Source organism: Balaenoptera ricei, chromosome 10, assembly GCF_028023285.1.
Source record: "Balaenoptera ricei isolate mBalRic1 chromosome 10, mBalRic1.hap2, whole genome shotgun sequence".
Taxonomy (NCBI): domain Eukaryota; kingdom Metazoa; phylum Chordata; class Mammalia; order Artiodactyla; family Balaenopteridae; genus Balaenoptera; species Balaenoptera ricei.
Window position 1 is genome coordinate 102,090,333 of NC_082648.1, and position 22,857 is coordinate 102,113,189.

At 50.3% G+C, this 22,857-nt stretch overlaps 2 protein-coding genes across 3 annotated transcripts in view; one reads left to right on the top strand and one right to left on the bottom strand.

Annotated features, from left to right (window-relative positions):
• Nucleotides 1-5,795, top strand: part of ARHGAP8 (Rho GTPase activating protein 8) — a 62,840-nt gene extending 57,045 nt beyond the window's left edge. Inside the window, 4 exon segments of the mRNA XM_059937404.1 lie at nt 568-645; nt 1,106-1,234; nt 4,244-4,346; nt 5,774-5,795. Of these exon segments, the coding sequence (XP_059793387.1) occupies nt 568-645; nt 1,106-1,234; nt 4,244-4,346; nt 5,774-5,795 (332 nt within the window).
• Nucleotides 5,796-19,760: 13,965 nt separating this feature from the next.
• Nucleotides 19,761-22,857, bottom strand: part of PHF21B (PHD finger protein 21B) — a 98,984-nt gene continuing 95,887 nt past the window's right edge. For both annotated transcript variants that reach the window (XM_059937138.1, XM_059937139.1), the window contains exon 13: nt 19,761-21,771. In XM_059937138.1, the coding sequence (XP_059793121.1) occupies nt 21,553-21,771 (219 nt within the window). In that variant the 3' untranslated portion in view covers nt 19,761-21,552. The remainder of the gene's footprint in view (nt 21,772-22,857) is intronic.

Consider the following 22,857-nt stretch of genomic DNA (forward strand, 5'->3'; position numbering starts at 1 on the left):
ACGGGGTTGTCATGAGGCCTAAATGAGGTGAAGCGTGTGTGTTGCTTCGCACAGCACCAATCCGCAAGAGGACCGCCATGAAAGGGACTCCTTTGGCCTGAGAGATAAGCTTGGTTTGTAGATGCCATTGCCAGTGGGGTGGGTGCACTCAGTGACTTGGAAGTGAGCCCTGTGGCTCCTCCAAGACTCCTGAGGCCAGAGCTCAGATCCACAGGGCAGGTGCGTGGAGGCTGCTTTTACCCTAACAGGAGGAAGATGATTCTGTCGGAGGAATGGGCAACCAGGGACGAGTGGCCCCCTGCAGGTGCAGGTGCGGGAGCTGCAGGGGGCGGTGCATCAGGCAGGAAGTGGGGTCCCTGGGGGTGGTTCCCAGTGTGCCCCAAGAACTGTATGTTCATGGCGTAGAAAGTTCTCTGAGACAACGGCTGTTGGGCTGGAGGTTCTGTGGTTGTCATTTGGAGCTGCCAGCCGCAGCGGGGTGATGCGTGGGCAGGGGGCAGTCACGGGACATTCTAGAAACCTCAGGTGCTGGGCCCTGTGAGATGCCTGGAGGCTCTCCCTTTGCAGGACTCCACACCAAGGGCCTGTTCCGGAGATCGGCCAGCGTCCAGACCTTCCGCGAGATCCAGCGGCTCTACAACCAAGGTGAATGGGCTCCCCCGAGACCCCCACTCTGAGCCTCCTGCCCGGCCGGCCACACAGCGCTCGGGCGCCTCAGAGCCCCGTCACCCCCCGACCCCAGAATAGCCCAGGGCCGGGGCCAGCGGCCCAGATGAGTCCTGTGCCCAGACCCCAGACTCCCGTCTCAGGCCTGCGTGCCAGGTACTGGGGACAGTGGAAGCCGGGCCCTGACCTCAGAGCGCTCTCGTCCCAGGCGGGGCTAAGCCACAGGGCAGAGAATCAGTAGTGTCCCCCAGCCTCGGCCGGACGCCCTGGAGAGGCAGGGGAGGGCGGGCGACACCCTATTTCCAGGACAGGACAGCTGTGTCCCAGTGTCGGGCTGTTCCCCTCAGGAGGTTTACAGCCATTTCGTGGCAGAGCCTGTTTTAAAGCAGGAATCCCCTGCCCAGAGTCAGAACTCAGACGTCCGATGTTCTGTGTCTAGGGAAGCCTGTGAACTTTGACGACTATGGCGACATCTACCTCCCTGCTGTGATCCTGAAGACCTTTCTGTGGGAGCTGCCCCAACCGCTGCTGACTTTCGAGGCCTACAAGCAGATTCTCGGGATCACCAGTACGTAACCGACGGGGGTGCCGGCCGAGGACCAGGCGGGGCGGGCGCTGGCACTGCGGGCGAGGAGAGGGGCTGTCCCCACCTGCACCCCTGCTGGCCTCAGCCAGGCCACCACTGTCTGTGGTCGGGGGACAGGGGTCAGGGGTTGTCAGCTGCCGCTGGGCCGAGAGGCGGGGGTCTCGGAGGGCATCTCTAGATTTGGGGCACGTCTCCCTGGTCATAGTGCCCCCCACCGTGCTGCTCTGGGGGAACTCCCACCTCCAGCAGCTCAGCTCCCTCATCTAAAAGGGGGTAGCCACCCATCTGCTGTTACAGAAAAAGCTACTCATGACCTTTGTGAAAGCACAGTGAAGCAGCCCCTATCTGGGGCGGGGGGGGATTGTGAGAGGTGTAGGCCCCACTGCAGTGGGGTTTGGCAGTGGGGAGACAGTTTGGGCTCAACTCCAAATACAACAAGCAGAAGGAGGGGTTTACAGCCAAGGAGCAGGTCGGGCAGGGGGGGTGGGCAAGGGTGGCCCATGGATGGAAAATTACTGAGAGGCAGCATCAGAGGTGGGGGATGGATTCTGGCTAAACTGATCCAACAGGATTCTTGCTGCAGGCAGGCCAAGTGGTCCAACATCCGCTGAGGGATGGGGGATGGGGGGGATGAGGACCCGATCAGATATCAAGGGTGATCAGGGTTCTTGTTAAACTAACAGGGTTCTTGGTAAAGTTGGACAATGCAGAGATAAACATAGAAGCGCAAAAGCTGAGGGCTTGTTGAAAAAGAACTCAGAAGAGACTGACTAGAGTTCTCCCCACATTGGTAGAGAACGCCAACAAGATGTGACGCAAGCTGCAGCTCTAGGGCATGGAGATGCAGATGCTCTGGGGTGGGTCAGGTACACACTTGGCCATGGCACTGATCACTCCTAACAGCCCAGTAATGGCACATCAGAGATGCTGGAGGACGCTAGGAAAGCAACGTAGTCAAACATTGTCGCTTTCAAATGGGGCGACCTCTGGCCCCAGTGTTCCCCGAAAACTGGGTGTGCTTCTTGGTGGGTGTCGAGCCAAAAGACATAACCAAGGTCCCCACCACCACATACACACACACACACACACACTAAGAGACTAAGCACTAGCATTGTTTCTAACAGCTCAAGTTTGCACCCCTAGGATGGTGACTCCAACCCAAATAAGTTCCTGCCCAAGGAAGTACTTTTCATTCCAGCCAAAACCTGGTGATAGGCAGAGATGCCCGACCCAGTCTTAGAGCAGTTACTTTAGAAAGTTTGCAATTATGAGTTAGTTCTTTCCTTTTCATTTGCATCTCTACTCATTCTTTCTAATGGCTGCCTAGTATTCCATCAACTTTATTATTCTGAAGCGTACAGACCCTGCCTTCTGGGCTGCCACCCGACAGCTCAACCTGGCTGAATCGTGACTCAGGCATAGGGTTGCCAGATTCAGCAGTTAAAAAATACAGGAGCCCCAGTTAAATGTGAATTTCAGATAAACAACAAATACCTTTTTAGTATAAGTATGTTCCAAATATTGCACGGGACATACCTACACTGAAAAATATTTGCTGTTTATCCGAAATTCACATTTCACTGGATGTCCTCTGTTTTATCTGGCAACCCTGCTCAGGTGGGGTGCGTGGCTCCTTGAAGTGATGCAAAAGCAAGTCCTTGCAGGGCACGCTCTGGAGGAAATGGACTTTCCAGGTGGCCTGTGGTGTCCAGGGAAAAAGGAAACTGCTACAGGGACCATCGCCCAATGTATAGCAAGGTTAAGAGCACCGGCTCAGAGCTGAACAGATTTGGACTCAAGTCTGGGCTTTGTCACACATTAGCTGTGTGACCTTGGGCAAGTCACTTAACCTCTCTGAGCTCACCTCCCTCATCTATATAAAATTGGGGCTGCTTTGAGGATTAAATGTGCGTAAAATGCTTGGCACGGTTCCTGGCACACAGTAAGTGCTTTGTACGTGGTGGCTTTGCGACAGTGAGCTGGTCCTTCCTGCTCACCAGTGAGTGCTCTTTTTCGAAGGAACCATAGTGAGAGCTGGAGGTGGACATTACACCAGTATCTACTCTGGGACCACAGTTCTTAGAAAGATGTCGAGGCTGGAAAGCAGAGATCCAGGGCAACTAGATGGCGGCCTCCAAGCTTGTTGGTTCCTCAGAAATATTAATTCCAAGGGAATTCCTGGTCCACTCAAATTAGCCAGCAACAGCTTGAGTTCAGGAAAGAATGACTTTTATTAAAAAGCCAGCAAGAACGTTCACAGCAGGGAATTCTGTGTCTTTCGGCAGTGGCTGTGTTTGTAAAGCCCAGGGTTTAGCGGGAGAAGGTTGGTATGCTGGAGGGTTGAGGTGTGAGTGTGTGTACGTGTGTGTCTGCAGCGGGAGCTCGGTGAATGCGTGTTGAAGCGCGTTTGGACTTGCAGTTTGTGGAGCTCAGTGAGGGCTGGAGTTGTGGCAGCACTGGGGGCGCTCAGTCTGCTCACGTACCTCCAGGCCCTGGTCGGGGTGGCCCCTGAGCTGTGAATCTAAGCAGGTTGTTTGTTAGTCTAGAGCAGGGTCAGCACGCTTTTGCTCTAAAGAGCCCGATAGTAAATATTTTAGGCTGTGCGCGCCGGACTCCACTGTCACGGACTCACCTGTCATGCAAAGCAGCCGTTCATTCATGGATGAATCAGTGGGTGTGGGTCTGGGCCAATGAGGCTTTACTGACAGAAGTAGGTCGCTGGCCCTCGCCTGTAGTTTGCCTAGATCGTCCCACGCATAAGGTGATCTGGTTCCCTGGGCTGCCTGCGGGGGAGCTGTGACAGTGCCCGGGGCGGAGAATGGAGCGGAGCTCAGAGAAGGGGGCGTTTGCTGAGAACAGCCACGCGGCCAGGAAGGAAGTGGGAGCCCCCGGCCCCGCGGAGGGACAGTCTGTTCCCTGGCCCTCACCCCTGCCCGCGCTCGGAGGGGCGCAGGAAGAGCGGGCTCAGGAAGGACCCTCATGCCGAGGCAGGTGTGGAGAGCAGCCTGCGAGTGACCCGCTGCCGCCAGATTCTGCAGAGCCTTCCAGAACACAGCTACGCCGTCCTCAGCTACCTCATGGGCTTCTGCACGAGGTGAGTGGGCCGAGCCAGCCCCAGCGGTGCCCGAACAGACCAACATCTGGTTCCCACCCTCTCTCGGCCTCGGAGCCCCACCCTGGCCCCAAAGGACCTCATCCAAGGCCTGACCGGGCAGCAGCTCCGCCGAGAAACCCTCCCGGCCTCCGGGCAGGTCACCTGTGCCATCCCTGCTGCTCCCGGGCCAGGTGCCCTCAGCCGATGCCAGACCCTCTCTAGCGGGTTCCTCTGCTCTCACATCAGCTCCTGCCTGGGCTGAGTGTCGGGGGGACGTGCCCGGGCCAGGGATACTCAGGAGAGTCTCGCTACCTGTGTGTGGCCTGAGCTGGACGTGCCTGTGAAGTTTCATGAGTGTCCTGGGGCTGCCGTGGCAAGTGCCACATACTGGGGAGGCTTAAGACTATAGAAATGTGTACTCTCATGGTCCCGGAGGCCAGAAATCCTAGAATCAAGGTGTCGCAGGGCCGCACTCCTTCCAAAGGCTCCAGGGGAAGGTCCTTCCTGCCTCCTCTGCTCCTGGTGGCTGCAGGCACTCCATAGCTTGTGGCTGCATCCCTCCGGCCCCGTCTTCCCCGGCCTCCTCCTGTGTGTCTCTGTCTCCCTCTCCTTTCTCTGATAAGGCTGCTCGTCATTGGATTTAGGGCCCACCTGGCTCATCTGGGGTGATCTTGTCTTGATATCCTTAACTACATCTGCAAAGACCCTTTTTCCAATAAGGTCACCTTCACAGGTTCTGGGCAGACTTACCTTTTGCAGGGCTGCCATTCAACCCCTTGCACTAGGATAAGAAAATGACAGGGAGAGAAGCTCCTTTCCTGGCTCTGGGTTTGGGCTCTCCTGGGTCAGAGGGCAGCAGCCTGTGAGGCCAAGGGGGGAGCGTCCACAACCCCAAATGGGGCCCCCCCCCTCGCCCCCAGACCCACGTCCTCCATTGTATAAATGCTTCTTCATCCCCTCACCTCTCCGGGCCCTTTGTGGGTGGGGAGTGGACGCGGTTGTGAACGAGGCAGGGCCTGGCTGTGTGGGTCCCGGCTGGGGACCCCGAGCTTCTGAGCATCTACAGTGCGGCAACGTCACGGGGGAGGCTTGTCCAGGGTCTTCAGGGCCCGTGCAGGAACCCTGCTCCGAGGCAAGCGGCCTGAGGATGTGATGACCAGTGAGGGCAGAGGGGACCTCCGGGCCGTGGCACATGCTGGAGCCCGTACCCTAGCACCACCTCTTGGTTTTAAAATAAACTGCTTCATTCCCCCCTCTCCATCACTTGACTTCATTTCTCAGAGGTCAGCAGCTCAAAGTTTCCCTCCCAAGCCTCTTCTTTTTCTCTCCTTCGTTTTCCCTCCTGCCTCTTCTCACCTCCGTGTTCACTCCACTCCCTGACCTGTGGAGTGCAGTCCTCTGCCCTGCCTGTCCTCACTGTCTCTAAGGGAGAGGACATGTGCACGGTGAACCGTCTCCCAGTGCCTGGCAGCGGATGGGTGACACCTCGTGCCAAGGACCGGGCAGACCAGGGCAGGGGAGCATCTGCGTGTTTCTCTGATGCAGATTCCGTGCCGCGTCCAGGCTGGAATACGGAGTCCCCGAGTCTGGCCGTCCAGGTGGTAAGGACATCGGTCCTATTACAGCTTCTGGGGCAGAGGAGGTGGAGCTGGTGGCGGGTGCTGGAGGGGGGACCCTCCCACTGACACAGTACATCCTCCTGGGGAGAGGCCGGCTCAGCCCCGTTGGGGCGGACGTGGTCGGGGGCTGAGCTGGGTGCTTCCTGCAGGGCTCGGAGGGCGACACACGCGGCCATGCGGGGCCGCAGGCTGGTGGGGAGACCACCGCCATCCTCGCTGGACCCTGCGCTGCGCCGGGGCTGACGCAGAACCACCTCCTCACCTGCCTCTTCAGCCCCATGGAGCCCGGCCGGCTGGGTGTTCATGGTTGGGGCTTGAGGGGCTTTAAAGAACACCCCCCTTCGCTGTCCGGGCTCAGAACATTGCGGGAAAAGCAGACTCGGGAGCCCCTCAGGGGGTGTCAAAATGCCTGCTTCGAGCTGACCGGGGCCCGGCCTGAGTTCTGTCTGTGGCCAAGGGCGCTTGCTAACTAGTCACCCTGATTTCGACAAACACCACCTGGTCGCGGGCCCCGGGCAAGTCATGGGCTAGAATCCACGTGTCCTGCAGAGCTAGTTCCTGAGGAGCACGGGCTCAGTTCCTCCTCCCAGGCCCACCTTCAGAATAGTCCCTCCCCCTCCCAAGGGAGGGCCGGTGGGTGGGGAGAGAGGCCGGGAGGATTAATCCTCCCTGATGAAGTTTCCCTGCCGTGGTGCAGGTGGGCCTCCGTGTCTTCTCTGATAGTCTCGTTCCTGGTCTACAGATGAGGACCTGGAGGCCCAGAGAGGGAAAGGGCCTTACTCCAAGTCACACAGCTTGTATGTGGCAGAGCAGGGATTCAGCCCTGTGCAAAAAGGCAGAGATTGGGGCTTCAGTCTCCCCACCTGTACAGTGGGGGGAGGGGTTTCACACTGCACCCTTCCCTCCAGCTCAGAAACCCCAAGGCCTGAGCTAGAATCAGCTCCACCGCACGTCTGGTCACGTTTAACCTCCCTGCTTCCTATCTGAGCACAGCTAAACGATCCAGTGTGGACATCAGGGTTTGTCTGCCCAGTGTTTACAACAGCCGAGACTTGGAAACAACCTAAGTATTTCTCTAAGGATGAATGGACAAAGAAGATGTAATTATCTATGCAATGGAATATTATTCAGCCATAAAAAGTGAGGAAATCCTACCATTTTTGACCACATGGACGGACTAGAGGATGTCATGATAAGTGAAATAAGTCAGGCGGAAAAAGACAAATACCACATGTTCTCATTTAATACGTGGAACAAAAACAAACAAAAAACACCAAACTCGTAGAAAAAGAGATCAGATTTGTGGTTACCAGAGACAGGAGGTGGGGGGAATAGGAACTGGAAGACAGTGGTCAGAAGTTACAAACTTCAGTTATAAGGTAAATAACACTAGGGAAGTAACGCACAACACGGGGACGGTAGCTAACCTTGCTGTACGATACATAGGAAAGTTGCTGAGAGAGTAGATCCTAGGAGTTCTCATCACAAGGAGAAAAATTTTTTCTTTTTATTCTGTCTACATGAGCTGATGGCTGTCGACTGAACCTATTACGATAATCATTTCACAATATACGTAAATCAAACCATCATGCTGAATGCCTTAAACTTACACAGGGATGTATGTCAATTATTTCTCAATAAAATTGGGGAAAAAAAAGATTTGTCTGCTGCCACACTATATTTTGGGCATTTCCTGGTTGTTCTAGAACCATCTACATCTTTGGGTTTATTTTTTATTTATTTATTTTAATTAATTAATTATTTATTTTTGGCTGCCTTGGGTCTTCGTTGCCGCACGGGCTTTCTCTAGTTGCAGCGAGCAGGGGCTACTCTTCATTGCTGTGGCTTCTCTTGTTGTGGAGCACGGGTTCTAGGCGCACGGGCTTCAGTAGTTGTGGCTCGCGGGCTCAGCAGTTGTGGCTCGCGGGCTCTAGGGCACAGGCTCAGTAGTTGTGGCGCACTGGCTTAGCTGCTCCGCGGCATGTGGGATCTTCCCGGACCAGGGCTCGAACCTGTGTCCCCAGCGTTGGCAGGCGGATTCTTAACCACTGCGCCACCAGGGAAGCCCCCATCTTTGGGTTTAAAACATGTCTTGGTTGCCCGGATGGTTGTCCACACTCCTCCCTCCGTGTGCCCCGCCCCCTCCACACCTCTTCAGCCCCGTGTCCTGGGCATCTGGGGGCGCCCAGGGTCTGCTGGTCTGAGTGGTATCGCCCGTCTCCTCCCAGCTCCCTCTCCCTCACCGGTCTCTCCGCATCCCCCCTTCCCGGCTCTGGATTTGCTCCCCTCCCACTCCATCCGTCTTCTTTATCTGTCTTTGCTTTTCCTTCCAGCTCGCCCTCTCTCACCACTAAGCCGACCAGAACGATTCTCTGTACAACTTGAAAAGTGATGATTGTTTCCTTTCTCTTCTATTCTGCTACAAAGCCTTTTTCTTTCTTTTTTTTCTCCTTCATTCTTTTTTCTTTTTTTAAAACACAACCCTCCAGCTCCAACCAACCACAGCCAGGCCCTAGGGGCCCAGACCCCAGCCCAGAGGGGTTCAGTTTGGAGCCCGAGGCAAACCCACCACCTGTCCCCCGCTGGCCTCAGCCTCTGGAAAACCTGCCTGGCATCTGCTCCCCTGCCCCCAGGAAGGTGTCTCGTTCTCATACAATTCAGAGCAACCCTAAAACAGCCTCAGAGTTCTGTTGCCAGGAAAAAAAAAAATCTGAAATAAAAATGACGGCTCCCCTAAGAGCACAGCAGTGTGAACACCAGAATTAACAACGACGTTAAATCAAATCTCATGCATTACGCAGAAAGGCTTACAGTGCGAAGCACATTTGTGAAATGTATGGTTCAAATTTTCTGACTCCGAGAGGTGGCCCCGAGACGTTCTCCTGTGGCTGCTTTGATAACAGTCTCCCTTTCACAAAAGATAATTGTGGAATCCTAGCTCCAGCAGGCGTGGCCCTGTCACCCTTCCCTTGTATCAAAGCACAATTTCCACAGCCAAAGAAAGTGATTACGGTGATAATGTGTTGGAGACACACGCGGCGCATATCAGCCTAAAACAATGAAACATGATGCAGAAATGAGGGCTCCAGGGTGTCTCTATTGACAGGACGTGTGAAATAAATTGTCCAAACATTCACTTTTGCAGAAATGACGGAGATTTTAAGTGACTTGGGAGATTAGACTGGCTGTCCAGACCTTGTAGCTGACAGGTACCAGGAATGAATGAATCCTGACCAGAACAGAAACGTCTGTAGGCAAAGCAAGTGGCCGGTCTACCCTGAAGGGATCCAGGCTGCCGTCACTGGGGGAGCAGGCAATGGGCTCCCCGTTTCTGGTACAGCTCAAACTCACAGCCGTGTGACCCTAGGCAAGTCATGTCACCTAGTGCGGGGAGTTCAAAGCCGGAAGGCTCAGCTTGGGTCTCTGTCCTCCACGGTGGGAGTGAGGCCGGGGTAAGCTCTTTGAGCTTCTTCTTGTTTGTGTCATGGAAGGGCAGTCTCCACTCTGCGGTTCCCTGTGTGCTTTTCAGCCTCTGCTTTGTGCCAGGCGGTGCCAGTCTCACAGTTATAGAGGTGAGGGGGATACACTTCCTGCCTTCAAGGGGCTTGCAGAATAGTTGCGAAGAAAAGCAAATAAATGCACAAACTACATCTTTTTAGAGCTACTGCAGTATGCACAGGACTCAGGCAGGCGCGGGAGAAAGATGGGAGACAGGGGGGAGTCCCGGGCAGCTCCCAGGCTTGAGCTATGTGGGCCCCTGAGGGTGGGGTCCTCCCCTGGGGTGGATGGGATGGAAGAGGCAGGGTGAACCCTGCTGTTGGTTTGATAACAAAAAGCTTTACTGTTTTGTTATCAGAAAAAATAATTGCTCAGGGGAAAAAAATTCACTGACAGAAAGTGCAAACAAAGTGAGCATCCTTTAAAATTTTACCACCCGGCGAGAACCATTGTTAATATTTTGAGGCATGGGTACTTTCCTAACACTGCTTGTAGAGATGTAAATTGGTACAATTACGATTTAGCAAGCTGTTGAAGTTAAAGCTGATCCGGCAATTGTAAGTCGAGGGAAAGAACCAGAAACATAGGTACAGAGCATTACGGCAGCGTCATCAGAGCAGATAATTAGGTGCAGCCTGAGTGTCCGTCAATAGAAGGAATAGCAGATGAATGAAAGTTACAGCCATGTGACTGAATAGTGTCCTGCAGGTAAAATGGATAAACTGGATCTGCATGTTTCCACATGGCTAGATCTCCAAATATTATGCTGAGAGGGGAAAAAGTTGCAGAGTGATAAACACAGGGTGCTATCACTTATGTAAAGTTTTAAAACTCCCCAATCCTATATTTAGTTTATGAATTGAAAATATTACACTTTTGGAACAATATACAGAAGGAATTTTTTAAAAGTGCGTAGGAAGGAGACATTCCTCATGGAGGAGAAGAACAAAAGGGTCTTTAATTTTTACTTCATTCTATCTAAGTTTTTCTAAGGATTCTTAATATATCTAAGTGTTCTGCTTCCAGTATGGCTGAGTAACTCTGTTGGGATTTGAATTTCCCACAGACAACATCTACAAACTCCAGACAAAATACAAAAGAACAAAAGTAAACAAAGAGAAAATCAACAATGACTGGAGGGCACTGGAGAATGAACCAGGACAGATTCTGGAGGGAAGTTCACACTTGTAGAATGGCAGGAGATAAGTTTACATTACGTGGCTTTTAACCCAAGCCAGGCCAAAGCTGTCAATTCTGATAGAATGGCTATGTCAACAGTAGAAAATGACAGTCTTTTTGGCTTGAAGAACAGAGGGCAGAATTTGGGACAACCAGAGTCACTAGAAGGTGGAGAGAGGATTCCAGATAGGAGAGAGGCAGACAGGGAGAGCCTACATTTTGTGCATAAACTCTGCTCAAAGTTCTGCCTGATCCCTGAGCCACACAGGCAGGACAGACACCAGCTAATGATAAAAGAACTAAACTGATGTTTGAGCTACCAATTGACAGAGCTTGCAGTTTGAGTTCATCCAAGTTCAATGCCTGCTAAAGCAAACAAAAACCAGCACTCTTCAGAGAAATATAACAGAACCCAGGGTCTCTACAATATAATTCACAACATCCAAGATACAATTAAAATTTTTTCATCACACAAAGAAATAGGAAAATACAACCCCACTCTAAAGCAATCAATGGAGCTCAACCTTAAAATAATGCCAGTGTTAGAAATTGCAGTCAAGGATGTAAAAGTAGCTATTACACACATCCTCAAGTATATAAGGGAAAATATGATTAAAGTAAATGAAAAGATAGGAAATCTCAGTGAAAAATAAAAATAGAAATCATTAAAAACACAGGGAAATTCTATAAGAGCAAAATACAGTATCTAAAATTATTTTAAAAAGAAAAGAAAAAGAAACCCATTGGTTGTATACAATAGGAGAATGGAATTGACAGTAAAGAGTTATCTTGAATCTAGACCAATAGAAATTACCCAGTCTGAATAACAAAAAGTAAAAGGATTGAAAAAATCTGATCAGAGCCTTAAGGACCTGTGTGACAATATCAGAATGTCTCACACACACACATAATTGGAGCTCCAGAGGCAGAGGAGGGAGAGAATAGGGCACAAAAAAACTTTGAAAATTAATGGCCAAAAAAATCCACAACTTGGTGAAAGACATAAATTTTCAGATTCAATAATCTCAACAAACCCCAAGATAGATAAAAATCAAAGAAAAATACACCTAGACACTCTATACAGAGACTTCTGGGAATTATGCAGAGAACAAGGACACATTGCATACAGAAGACCAAGGATGGAAGTCAGCTGACCTATCAGCAGAAACTATAGGCCAAAAGACAGTAAAACAACATCTTGTTCCAATACAATAAAGGAACAATAAAAGGCCAAAGGAGGGGAAAGATTTCAAAATAGAATTCTATATCAGCCAAAAATACTCTTCAAGAATGAATGTTAAATAAAAACTCTTTTTAAGTAAAAGAAACCAAGGAACTTTTTTCACTGGCAGATCTGCATCACAAAAAAATGCCGAAGGAATTCCTTCAAGGTGATGGAAATGACAACAGATTGAAACCTGGATGTTTAGGAGGTAATAAAGAATGTTGGAAACAATAAATATCCGGGTTATATAAAAGAGTACTTCCCCTCTTAATTTAAAAGAAGTAAACTGGATTGTTTGAAGCAAATATATATATAATATTGTCTGATAGGATTTATAATATATGTAGGTGTAATACATATGACAGCTGTAGCATTGAATACAGCAGCAAGGGACTTATTTCAAGGTTTCTACCTTTTACATGAAGTGGTACAATGTTAATCCTAAGTAAACTGAAAAGGTAAAGATGTATATTACAACCCCTAGAACAACTACTAAAAAATAATGCAAAGAGATATAGCTTTAAAAATAGATAAATTAAAAGTGACTTCTTAAAAATACTCAGAAAATTTTAAATAAGGCAAGAAAGGATAAACAGGAGGAAGAAAAGCAGAGGGGACAAAAGGAAAAAAATAATATAAACGGTAAACCTAAATCCGTGTCGATAAAATTATCTCTAGTGTTAATGTACTAGACCCTACAGTTAAGAGGCAGATATTGTCCAAATGGATAGAAAAAAAAAAAAGGCATAACTACATGCACTTTAAAGATAGGTCAAAAGCAAAGTGATGCAAAAATATATACCATGTACACAGTGAGCGTCAGAAGTCTGGGGTGTCTATATTAATAATAAATAGGCTTTAAGACAAAGAATATTACTAAACATAGGTGGCCTTTTATAATGATAAAATGGTCAATTTATTTAGAAGACATAACTATCATAAATATGAAAGTACCTAATAATATCACTTAAATACATAAAGCAAAAAGCCCACAACAGATTTAAGCAATTTCCGTAATTGTAGTTGGAGATTTTAGCACTATATTGCATCAACTGAAAGATGAACTAGATAAAAAGTTGGTAAAGTCATAGATAGTCTGAACAACACTACCACCACCTTGGCGTAATGAACATTTATAGAGTGCTACACTCACCAACAGAAGAATATACAATCTTGTCAATTGTACGTGATATAATCACCAATACAGACCAGATTCTGGGACATAAAACAAGTCCCAATAAATTTAAAAGAATTGAAATCATGTGAAGACAACAATGAAATCATATTAGTAATAAAAATCATATCTAGGAAAAACCTAAATATGTGAAAAAAATTTTTGGACGAAAAAGGAGCCACATTTCTAAAGGATCCGTGTGTCAAAGAAGAAATCATAATGGAAGAGAGAAAATAATTTGAACTGAACAGTAATGCAAAATATCGACAATTGGGAAACAGAGATAAAGCAATACCTAGAGGGAAATCTAAATGCTTATTTTAGAAATAAATAAAAATAAAAAAGAATAGTCTAAAATCAATGACTAATGTTCTACCTTAAGAAACTATACATACAGGCAGACTTTGGAAATATTGTAGGTTTGGTTCCATACCACTGCAAAAAAGTGAATACTGCGATAAAGTGAGTCACGTGGACTTTTTGGTTTCCCAGTGCATATAAAAGTTATGTTTGCACTGTACTATAATATATTAAGTGTGCAATAGCATTATGGCTAATGAAACAATGTACATACCTTAATTTAAAAAGTAATTCGTTGCTAAAAAGTGTTAACCATCATCTGAGCATTCAGTGAGTCATAGTAGTAACATCAAAGATCACTGATCACAGATCACCGTAACAAATGTAATAATAATGAAAAGTTTGAAATATTGTGAAAACTACCAAATGTGACACAGAGACATGAAGTGAGCAAATGCTGTTGGAAAAATGGTGCCGATAGACTTGCTTGATGCAGGGTTGCCACAAACCTTCAATTTGTAAAAAATGTAATATCTGTGAAGTGCAATAAAGCAAACTGCAATAAGGCAAGGTCTGCCTGTATATATATTTGACACCACCCTTTGGACACAGCTGATTATCCAGGCGTGGGGTTCTCAACCTACTGGGCCTATTTTATATATATATGTGTGTATACACACACACACACACGCACACACACACATATATATACACAAATCAGTAGAAGGAAGGAAATGCTAAAGAATGAAATAATAACAAAAAATAGACAACTACAGAGAAAATTAACAAAGCCAAACTTTACTTCTTTGAAAAGATAAATAAAATTCATGAACCCCTAGCCAGATATATTAAGATAAAATAAACCACAAATTAAGAATGAGAAAGCTGGGCTTCCCTGGTGGCGCAGTGGTTGAGAATCTGCCTGCCAATGCAGGGGACACAGGTTCGCGCCCTGGTCTGGGAAGATCCCACATGCCGCGGAGCGACTGGGCCTGTGAGCCACAATTACTGAGCCTGCGCGTCTGGAGCCTGTGCTCCGCAGCAAGAGAGGCCGCGATAGTGAGAGGCCCGCGCACCGCGATGAAGAATGGCCCCCGCTTACCGCAACTAGAGAAAGCCCTTGCACAGAAACGAAGACCCAACACAGCCAAAAATAAATAAATAAAATATTTAAAAAAAAAAAACTTAAAAAAAAAAGAATGAGAAAGCAATGATCACTTTAGAGTCTACAGAAGGTAAAATGATAATTAAAATATTATGAGAAATTTTATGCCAAAAATTCAAAATAGGTGAGATGAAAAATTCCTTGAATAATTCAACTTAACTGAAAGTGACACAAAATGAAACATAAAATAGTCTTGTATATTAAATACATTGAAATTTAAAAAAAAAAGTCTTCCCCCAATGAAATTCCTGGCCCAGATGGCTTCACTGGTGAATTCTAACAAATATAAAGATGCTCTTTCAGAAAATAGAATACTTTCCACTTGTTTAATAACATAATTTGACATTGCAAAGCAAAGAAATCTATAGTCAATATCTCTCACAAACATAAATACAAAAATACTTAACAAATATTAGTAAATCAAATAAAGCAATATAAAACAGATACAACATCATGACCACATAGAGTTTATCCCAAGAATTCAAGGTTGGTTATACACTGAAAATTAATATAACTCACTGTATATAGAGAACAATGGAGAAAATCCACATGTTTTTAAATAGATGTAGTATAAGCACTTGACAAAATTTAGTAACCATTCATGATTTAAAAAAAAAAATCTAAGCAAACTAAGAATAGAAGAGAACTTCCTCTTTCTATTAAATAACATATGTAATGGTCAAACTGTTGAAACTTCTTCCCTAAAATCAGAAACAAGACAAGGATGCTTACGCCCACCACTTCCATTCAAATTATATTGGAGGTCCTAGCTATTGCAACAAGGCAAGAAAAATAATAGGCATAAAGATTGAAAAGAGAGAAGTAAAACTGTCTCTATTTGCAGGTGACATAATTGTTTATGTAGAAAGCCATGAGGGAGCTACCAAACAGCTATGATAACTAATAAGTGATTTAACATGGTTTCAGGGTATAAGGTGTTCAACCAGGAAACAGAAACCACACAATAATTTTAAAAGAAAAAGTTTTGTATAAACAATCACTAAGTATAACAGGGGAGTAACTATGAAGGTATAAAGTGATCCCTAAAGAACACTGAAAGAGAGTACCCAAGGAAGGGACACCTGGAAGGAAAACACCCCTCCCCAAGGCTGGGATTCAGACTCCTTTGGAAAAGTGTGGTTGCAGCCCTCTGGATGCTGAAGTTTGCTGGGTTGCCTGGGCAGAGCTGATCCACAGTCACTGGATATACTGGAAACACCCCGAGGGTTGCAGGTAAGCTGAAGCTGGTGGGTGGTCATACAGAGGGAATTGGGGCTTTAAATACTTCTGTAAGTTTAAAAAAATAAAAGAAATGGCTCCCAGGTACTCCAGCTTACATGGACCTTGAGTGCTAGATGCTTCTTTCCTGATGTTGTCAGTGAAATTCCTGGGGAGCTCTCTCCCCGCATGGCTTGGGTCGTGTGGCCCATCCTTTAACAAAAGAGTGTAGCTGGGGTGGCCCCGGCAATCTGAGTTTCAACCAGCCCCTCAGATGATTCTGATTCTCACTCAGGTTTGAGAACTGCTCCCCTAGAATGACATTAAAGGCATGCCTTATGTCCAAGTTTTGGATAATTTTTCTTGATCCCCCAAAAAACTGGTCAAATTACATTTTTGTAGTATTTGGCCAAATTCTGTCACATCAGTGCAGGAAAATGTATTAATTAACACATAGCCTCCCTGTGAAATTGTTAGTTTAGAGACATACGTTTTTGGCGAACTGCTAAGGCCAGAGGATTTCCTTCTGTCTGGAAATTTTGTAAGGAACCTAGGGTTGCATTTTCAAACCCAGCAACTTTGGCTAATGCTGGACCCAAGTTTACTTTGGACCCACCCTCCTCTATTTCTCTCTCATCTGCACACATGTACACACATGCATACAAAGAGCAGTCTGCTTCTAAATGTTTAACCACTGGCTCTCTAGGAATGTAAAGCCCTGATTTGTGGCATTTGCCAATTTCCATGGTGTAAATACTCCCACCATGGCCAATTATAATCTATCAACATGAAGTCATGGACTTCCCTGGTAGTCCAGTGGTTAGGACTCTGCCCTTCCACTGCAGGGGGCACAGGTCAATCCCTGGTTGGGGAACTAGGATCCTGCCTGCTACACAGTGAGGCCAAAAAAAAAAAAAAAAAACCATGAAGTCAGCGAATGAGGATTTGGAAGAGACGCACACAGTGATTCTCGGGCTGGCGCGAGCCTGCTCTGGCACCAGCGCCATACTTCCAGAGGTGGCCCGTCCCTGGCTGGGCCTCCCCTCCACTTCCGGGCGGTGCCTCCGCCTCACCAGAGCCCCAGCAGTGGAGGCCGTGGGGACGGTTCCTCCTGCTGACTTAACTCCAGGTGTGGGAGAAACTGCGGGTAGAAGCACATCCGCGCACGCCCTCTGGAGCCAGCCTTCCTCAGCCTCATTTTCTTACCCCGCAGGGACCCGCAGGGACCTGCAGGCTGCTACTAGCACCGGTGGATCTCTGTCACCTGACAACAATAGGGACCCGTTCGGAGCTGCCCCGCCGGTAGGTGGGAGTCCTTCCGTTCTGTTTGGAAACCAGGGATCCTTGGGGGTGGGTGCCGGGGCCTCGTCACGCAGAAGGTGGCCAGTGGATGTAGCAGCAGCTACGGCCAGCACCCAGCGCTCTGTGGGTCCTCCCAGGGGACGGAGCAGGCAGGGCAGGGTGTGGACGGTGTGGCCTGGAGGGTGGTCTCACACTCCCAGATGACCACCACCTGCTCAGACTTCTCCCCAGGACGCGCCTGGGAGTCCCTGGGGGAGCCCCCAGCCACACTCAGAGCTGCTGCTCAGGGGAGGGCGGGACATCGAGGTGGGGACCAGAAACCACCCAGCGGCATCACCAGAAACTGCAGGCACTGTTCTCGGGGAGCCGTGGGGGAGTCTGAGAGATAGGTTGCGGGCAGAGCAGAGTTTAGTTAAGAAGCCCTGCCCCCCACCGTGGGACACGCAGTCTGGGCTGAAAGGGTGGGGAGGGGCAGTGTGTGTCATAGCACTTAGCTAGCCTGTGCTCCCCCATCTGTCCCCTCACGCCTCGGTGGAGTCACCCAGGGGCCAGGTCGCCATCCGCAGCCCCAGACTGGCCCGCTAGCCGGGTCAGGAGTGCGCATGCATGCAGCTTGGTCGGGGTGGCCCCCAGTCAGCCACACGGGCCCCACGATGTGACCAGTGTCCAGTGTCCAGAGAGGCAGAGTGGCCGGGAACCACCACCTGGGATGAAGTCACCTGCTGGCCGTGTGACCTGGGTGCGTCCCTTTAGGTCCCTGTGCTTCGGGTTCCCTGGGAGGGGCTGACGTGTCAGAGCAGGTCCGAGGAGGAAGCCGGGTGGGGTGGGCACACGGCAGGTCGTCAGGGAACAGGCTCCTTGGCAGGATGGCGTCACGGGCTCTCCACTCTGCGGGCTCTGTGGGGACGAGGCAAGGGGGGCAGCCCTGGGTGGTCCCAGGGGGCAGAAGCCGCAGGGAAGCTGCTTGCAGACACCCTACAGAAAGGTGTCTGTTATGGGTTGAATTGTGTCCCCCTGCAAAGAAGTTGAAGTCCTAACCCCCTAGTATCTGTGAATGTGACCTGATTTGGAAACAGGGTGACTAAGTTTAAGTGGGATCATTAAGGTGGATCCTTACCCGACTTGTTCTTATGAAAAAGGGAAATCTGAACACAGACACGCACACAGGGAGAAGGCCATGTCAGGTGGAGCAGAGACGGGGTGATGAGTCTACAGAAGCCAGAAACAGATTCTGTCCCACAGCCTCAGAAGGAACCAGCCCTGCTGCTACCCCTTGATCTCGGACCTCCAGTCTCCAAACTCCCTGCCTTCGTGAAGTGGCCAAAGCCATACGAAGGTGACTCATAGTAGGTTATGAAAGTCTCAGGAATCAGAGCAGGGAAGGAGAGAAAACGCCAGGTCTTGTTGAGGGAGCCTGGAGACAGCTGCACTGGGAGGGGACTGTGGTCATGTCCCCAAGCAAGTGGGGGAGCCAGTCAGGGAGACAGCTGGGGAGGAGCAGGCGGGTGAGGACACAGCACGTGCAAAGGCCCTGTGGCGGGAGCAGACCCAGTGGGTTCCAAGTAGCACCCGGAGGCCATGTGGCTGGAACAGAGCCATGAAAGTGGAGCAGAGCAGGAAGGGAAGCTGAAGGGGTCAGAGGAGGCAGGTCCTGCGGCCTTGGGGACTTCAGCTTCTGCTGAGCAAGGAGGGTTAGCAGGGGTTTAATAGAGGCGCTGTCACACTGGCTGCCGGGGGAAGGGGAAGGTGACCACGCGGTAATCCAGGGGAGAGGATGGCTGAGACCCAGGTGGTGGTGTGGGTGGTGAGACATGGGCACATCCTGCTAATATTCTGAGGGCACAGCTCACAGATGGCCAGTGACCAGGGGTGGAGGGCCAGCCCACATCTTAGGAAGGCTGAATCCCCCCAGGATGGGGTAGGTGAGGGAGGGGTTGGCCTGGTGGAGACCGAGCCGTTTGAGATGCCTGCTGACATCGGTGGGGCTGGCCGTGGGCAGCTCGAGTCCATGGCAGCGGTCAGGGCTGCAGATGAAGGCCGGGGAGCCACCAGCACAGAGACAGAAAGCCAGGAGGCTGGACAAGACCAGTGAGAATTCAGGAGTGGAGGGAGCACAGACCCGGGGTCCACAGCGTTCAGTCATCAGGCAGAAAAGCTGGAGCAGTCCGACTCTGTTACCTGGGCCAGGGGGGGACAGGACCCCCACTGGGGGCTCCAGGGGGCAGTCACTTTGTATCCAATCCCATTCTCTGGCCACAGCTGGTCCAGCGGTGGGCTCCTCAGCCAGCTGGGCCAACCAGAGCCCTCTGCACAATGTCTGGAGCCAGGATGCAGGGGGTCCGGCTTCCCAGTTGGGCTGTTCCCGGTTTGACTAAGCCCCAGGGCGGTTGTGGGAGCTTGGTACTGCCCGGGAGGCAGAGAGAGCGGTCACGTTGATGCTGAGACGGGGCAGTGTGGACACGGCCCCTGGGCTCCACACAGCACCCGGCCTGGGTTCTGGTACTTGCGACCATCGATCCTGGCCCTAACAGGTGTGCCTGCACCTCCCGGGGCTGGGGGATCTGTGTGTGGAGGGCGCCCCAGAGCTCTCTCCTCTCTCCCTCCCTCCCTCCCTTGGGGTGGGGACCTGATCAGGAGACAGGACCCTGATTTTCAACCTCTCCAACTCCCACCTCCCTGCCCCATGTGCTCCCAGAGGCCTCTCTGTTGAAGGCAAGGAAACAAACCACAGGGCTTTGAAATCATCCATCGAGTTTAATGCATCATACAGAAGGAAAACTACATGGGCATATTTAAGACAAACACTTTTTCTCTAGTCCCACTATCCATCGGACGGTCCTCCTTTGTCCAAAAAACTAAGTCTCAAGACACATTGGCAGCTACCCCTCCCGGGTCCAACCTTTCATATCTTCCTGTTACATTTTTAAAAAAATTTAATTCAATCCATCCAAGAAGAAAAACAAACAAAAAAAGGAACCTGAAGACATTTACATCGCAAGCCACGCGGTAATGCATAATTGGCATCTAGAGTAACCAATATATAAGACGTGTGTCTTACGGTTCACTTTGTTCATCAATAAAAGAATATAAAAATCTTGTTCAACCCAGTGTTAAGTGTATTAAAATAGATCTGTATCGTACAGCACAGTTTCTCCCGGAGTCGTGAAAATGACAGGAGGGACCATGGCAGTCTGCGGGGTTCCGGCCGGCCTCCTTGCTCTGCACCTGGCAGCGTGCGTGCATGCGTGTCTGGGGCCACGTGTGCACACGCACACGTGTGTTCAATGCAATTCGGCACCGTGTGATGTGCTGGGGGCGGGAGTCCTGTGGCTCCCGGATACTCATCCTGTTGTGCTAAGTCCCTCGGGACTGGAGAAGCCAGTGGGCGTGACAAGCCCGCGTGGCCCATCCCGGATGCAGGGCGGCGGGCACCCTTCGCGCTCGTGGAGACAGCAAGAGGCACCCTTCAGTCTCCCGAGGCCACCGCCCTCTCTTCCTCGCCCTCCCCCCACTTCTTAAAAAACCCTCTGGGTCCCTCCAGTTTGGCAGCTCCCCCGCCCGAGGGGTTTTCCGTTCATCCCGGGCGGCAGAGACCACTGTGAGCAGGAAAAGAAGTCACCAAGTGTCCCCTTCACATTAAATATCTCACAATAAAAACGCCATACAAAAATGTAAAGTTATTTTTTGGCATAGTGTCTGTACTGGCAAGAAAAGAGGAATGGAATACTTTTATCGGCTCTTCAAAAGGAGGAAAGAAAAGGCTTCAGTCGTTAAGTTGAACGATTCAACCCAAAACAGAAAACCTGCCAAACGCCTCCCTGGCGTGGCTGCAGCTCCATCTCTCGCCCAGAAACTCCACGAGAAAAAGACATCGAGGGCAGGATGAGTCCAAAAAGTCGGCGGAGGGAGGCGCAGGGCGAGGGCGTCCCCAAGACCAGGGGGCAGACGGAGGCCTGGCTGGGCCACAGCAGCGTCCCCTGGGGAGCTTCCTTCAAGTTAAACAGCTGCGATTCTGAACGCTAATAACACTTGACAACAGGGATCGGGCGTCTGGAAGGCCTGGCGTGAGCCCGACGGCCCCGTGAGGGCGGGCGGCTGAGTCTACCTAGATTTGCTACCTGCCTCTCGCCCCAACTAGCTCTACTACTTGGCTACGTCGTGTCCTCGGCTCCCCTCCCGCAGGGCACCCCGGCCCTTCCTTCTCCCGCGGGGGCGGCACGAGGCCGAGGAGACAGCTGTGTCCAGAAGCCGGAGGCCCGGGCAGCCCCCCAACGGCAGGGAGCTGACTCTGCGCCCCGACCTGGCTTCCGGGCGTCCCATCTGACCTGAAGGGCGCAGGACTCCATCCCCACCCATCCTGGCTCTAGGACTCTCACTCAGCTTCTTCTCCCTTCTTTCCTGTCTCTGTCTGGTTTTATTTTTGTCTGAAATTCATAGTGTTTATGAATTAAGGCTGACAGAACCCTCAGGTCTTGCGAGCAGAGTCCCAGTGACTTTCCGTGGGTGTGAAGACGGGTCCCTTGGGGTCAGTTGTGCCCCGGGGGGTGCTGGAGGGCAGAGTGCAGGGCCGCTGCTGAGGGCTTGGTCCAGGGCCCGGCCAGCAGCGGGGCGGGGCTGGTGGTCGTCATGGTGACCTGGAGCATCTGCTCGCCCTGTATCAGTCTCAGGAGGGCCCTCAGGCGGTCCAGGGACGACTGGGTGCCCCTCTGCTGGGCCAGCAGGCTCGTCTTAAGCTCCAGGCATTTCTGTCAGGGGGAGGGTGTCAGAGAGAAGGGTCTCAGAATTCAGTGACACAAGCCACCTGCGGCAGCCACCCCTCAGCGCCTTCTCGGAAAGCCCCTCCCTTCCACCGCAGAGGCTGAAAGAAACCAGGAAGAGGGCCTCACGCACACCGGGCAGAAGCGAAAAATGGAATTAAATGGCAGCCAGACCCACAGGAGAAGTCTGTTTCAAACATTCAGGGCTGGAAATGATGTGCTTGTGCAGGAATGTGGGAACGTTCTGCCTCGTGGTTGTGAGGCTGCCTAGCTGACCACATCTACCTCTGCTGCTGGAGGAAGCTCCGAGGCTGTTTTGGCTCAAGTGCAGCCCTGGAGAAGACCTTCAGGCCGCTGGCCAGTTTTCTGCTCTTCCTCTTGCCTGCTGTATTCATGGCTTTTTCTAGCCTTTTATATATCATGGCGACACAGTGAAGTGGTTAAGGACTGACACCTCAAGTTAGAGTTTTAATTATTTGCTGCCTGGGCAAATAAATTCCTTGAGTCTGCGTCCCAAACTCTAAGATAAGAATAATCACAGAGCCTCTTCATAGAGTTATGGAGAGGATTAAATGGGATACTATATTTAAAGGGTTTTACCAGGGCCTGACACTGCTGTTACCAACATCACCACCATCCTCAGCACCATCAACATCACCATCATCATCACCGCCACCACCACGACCACCATCACCATCATCACCATCACCACCATCATCACCATCATCATCACCACCACCATCATCACCATCATCACCACCATCATTATCACCACCTTCATCACCACCATCATCACCTTCATCATCACCATCATCACCATCGTCATCACCACCACCATCATCACCATCATCACCACCATCATCACCATCATCATCACCATCATCATCATCACCTTCATCATCACCATCATCACCATCATCATCATCACCACCACCACCATCACCATCATCATCACCATCACCTCCATCCTCACCACCACCATCATCATCACCACCATCATCATCACCACCACCACCATCATCACCATCATCATCACCACCATCGTCATCACCATCGTCATCACCACCACCATCA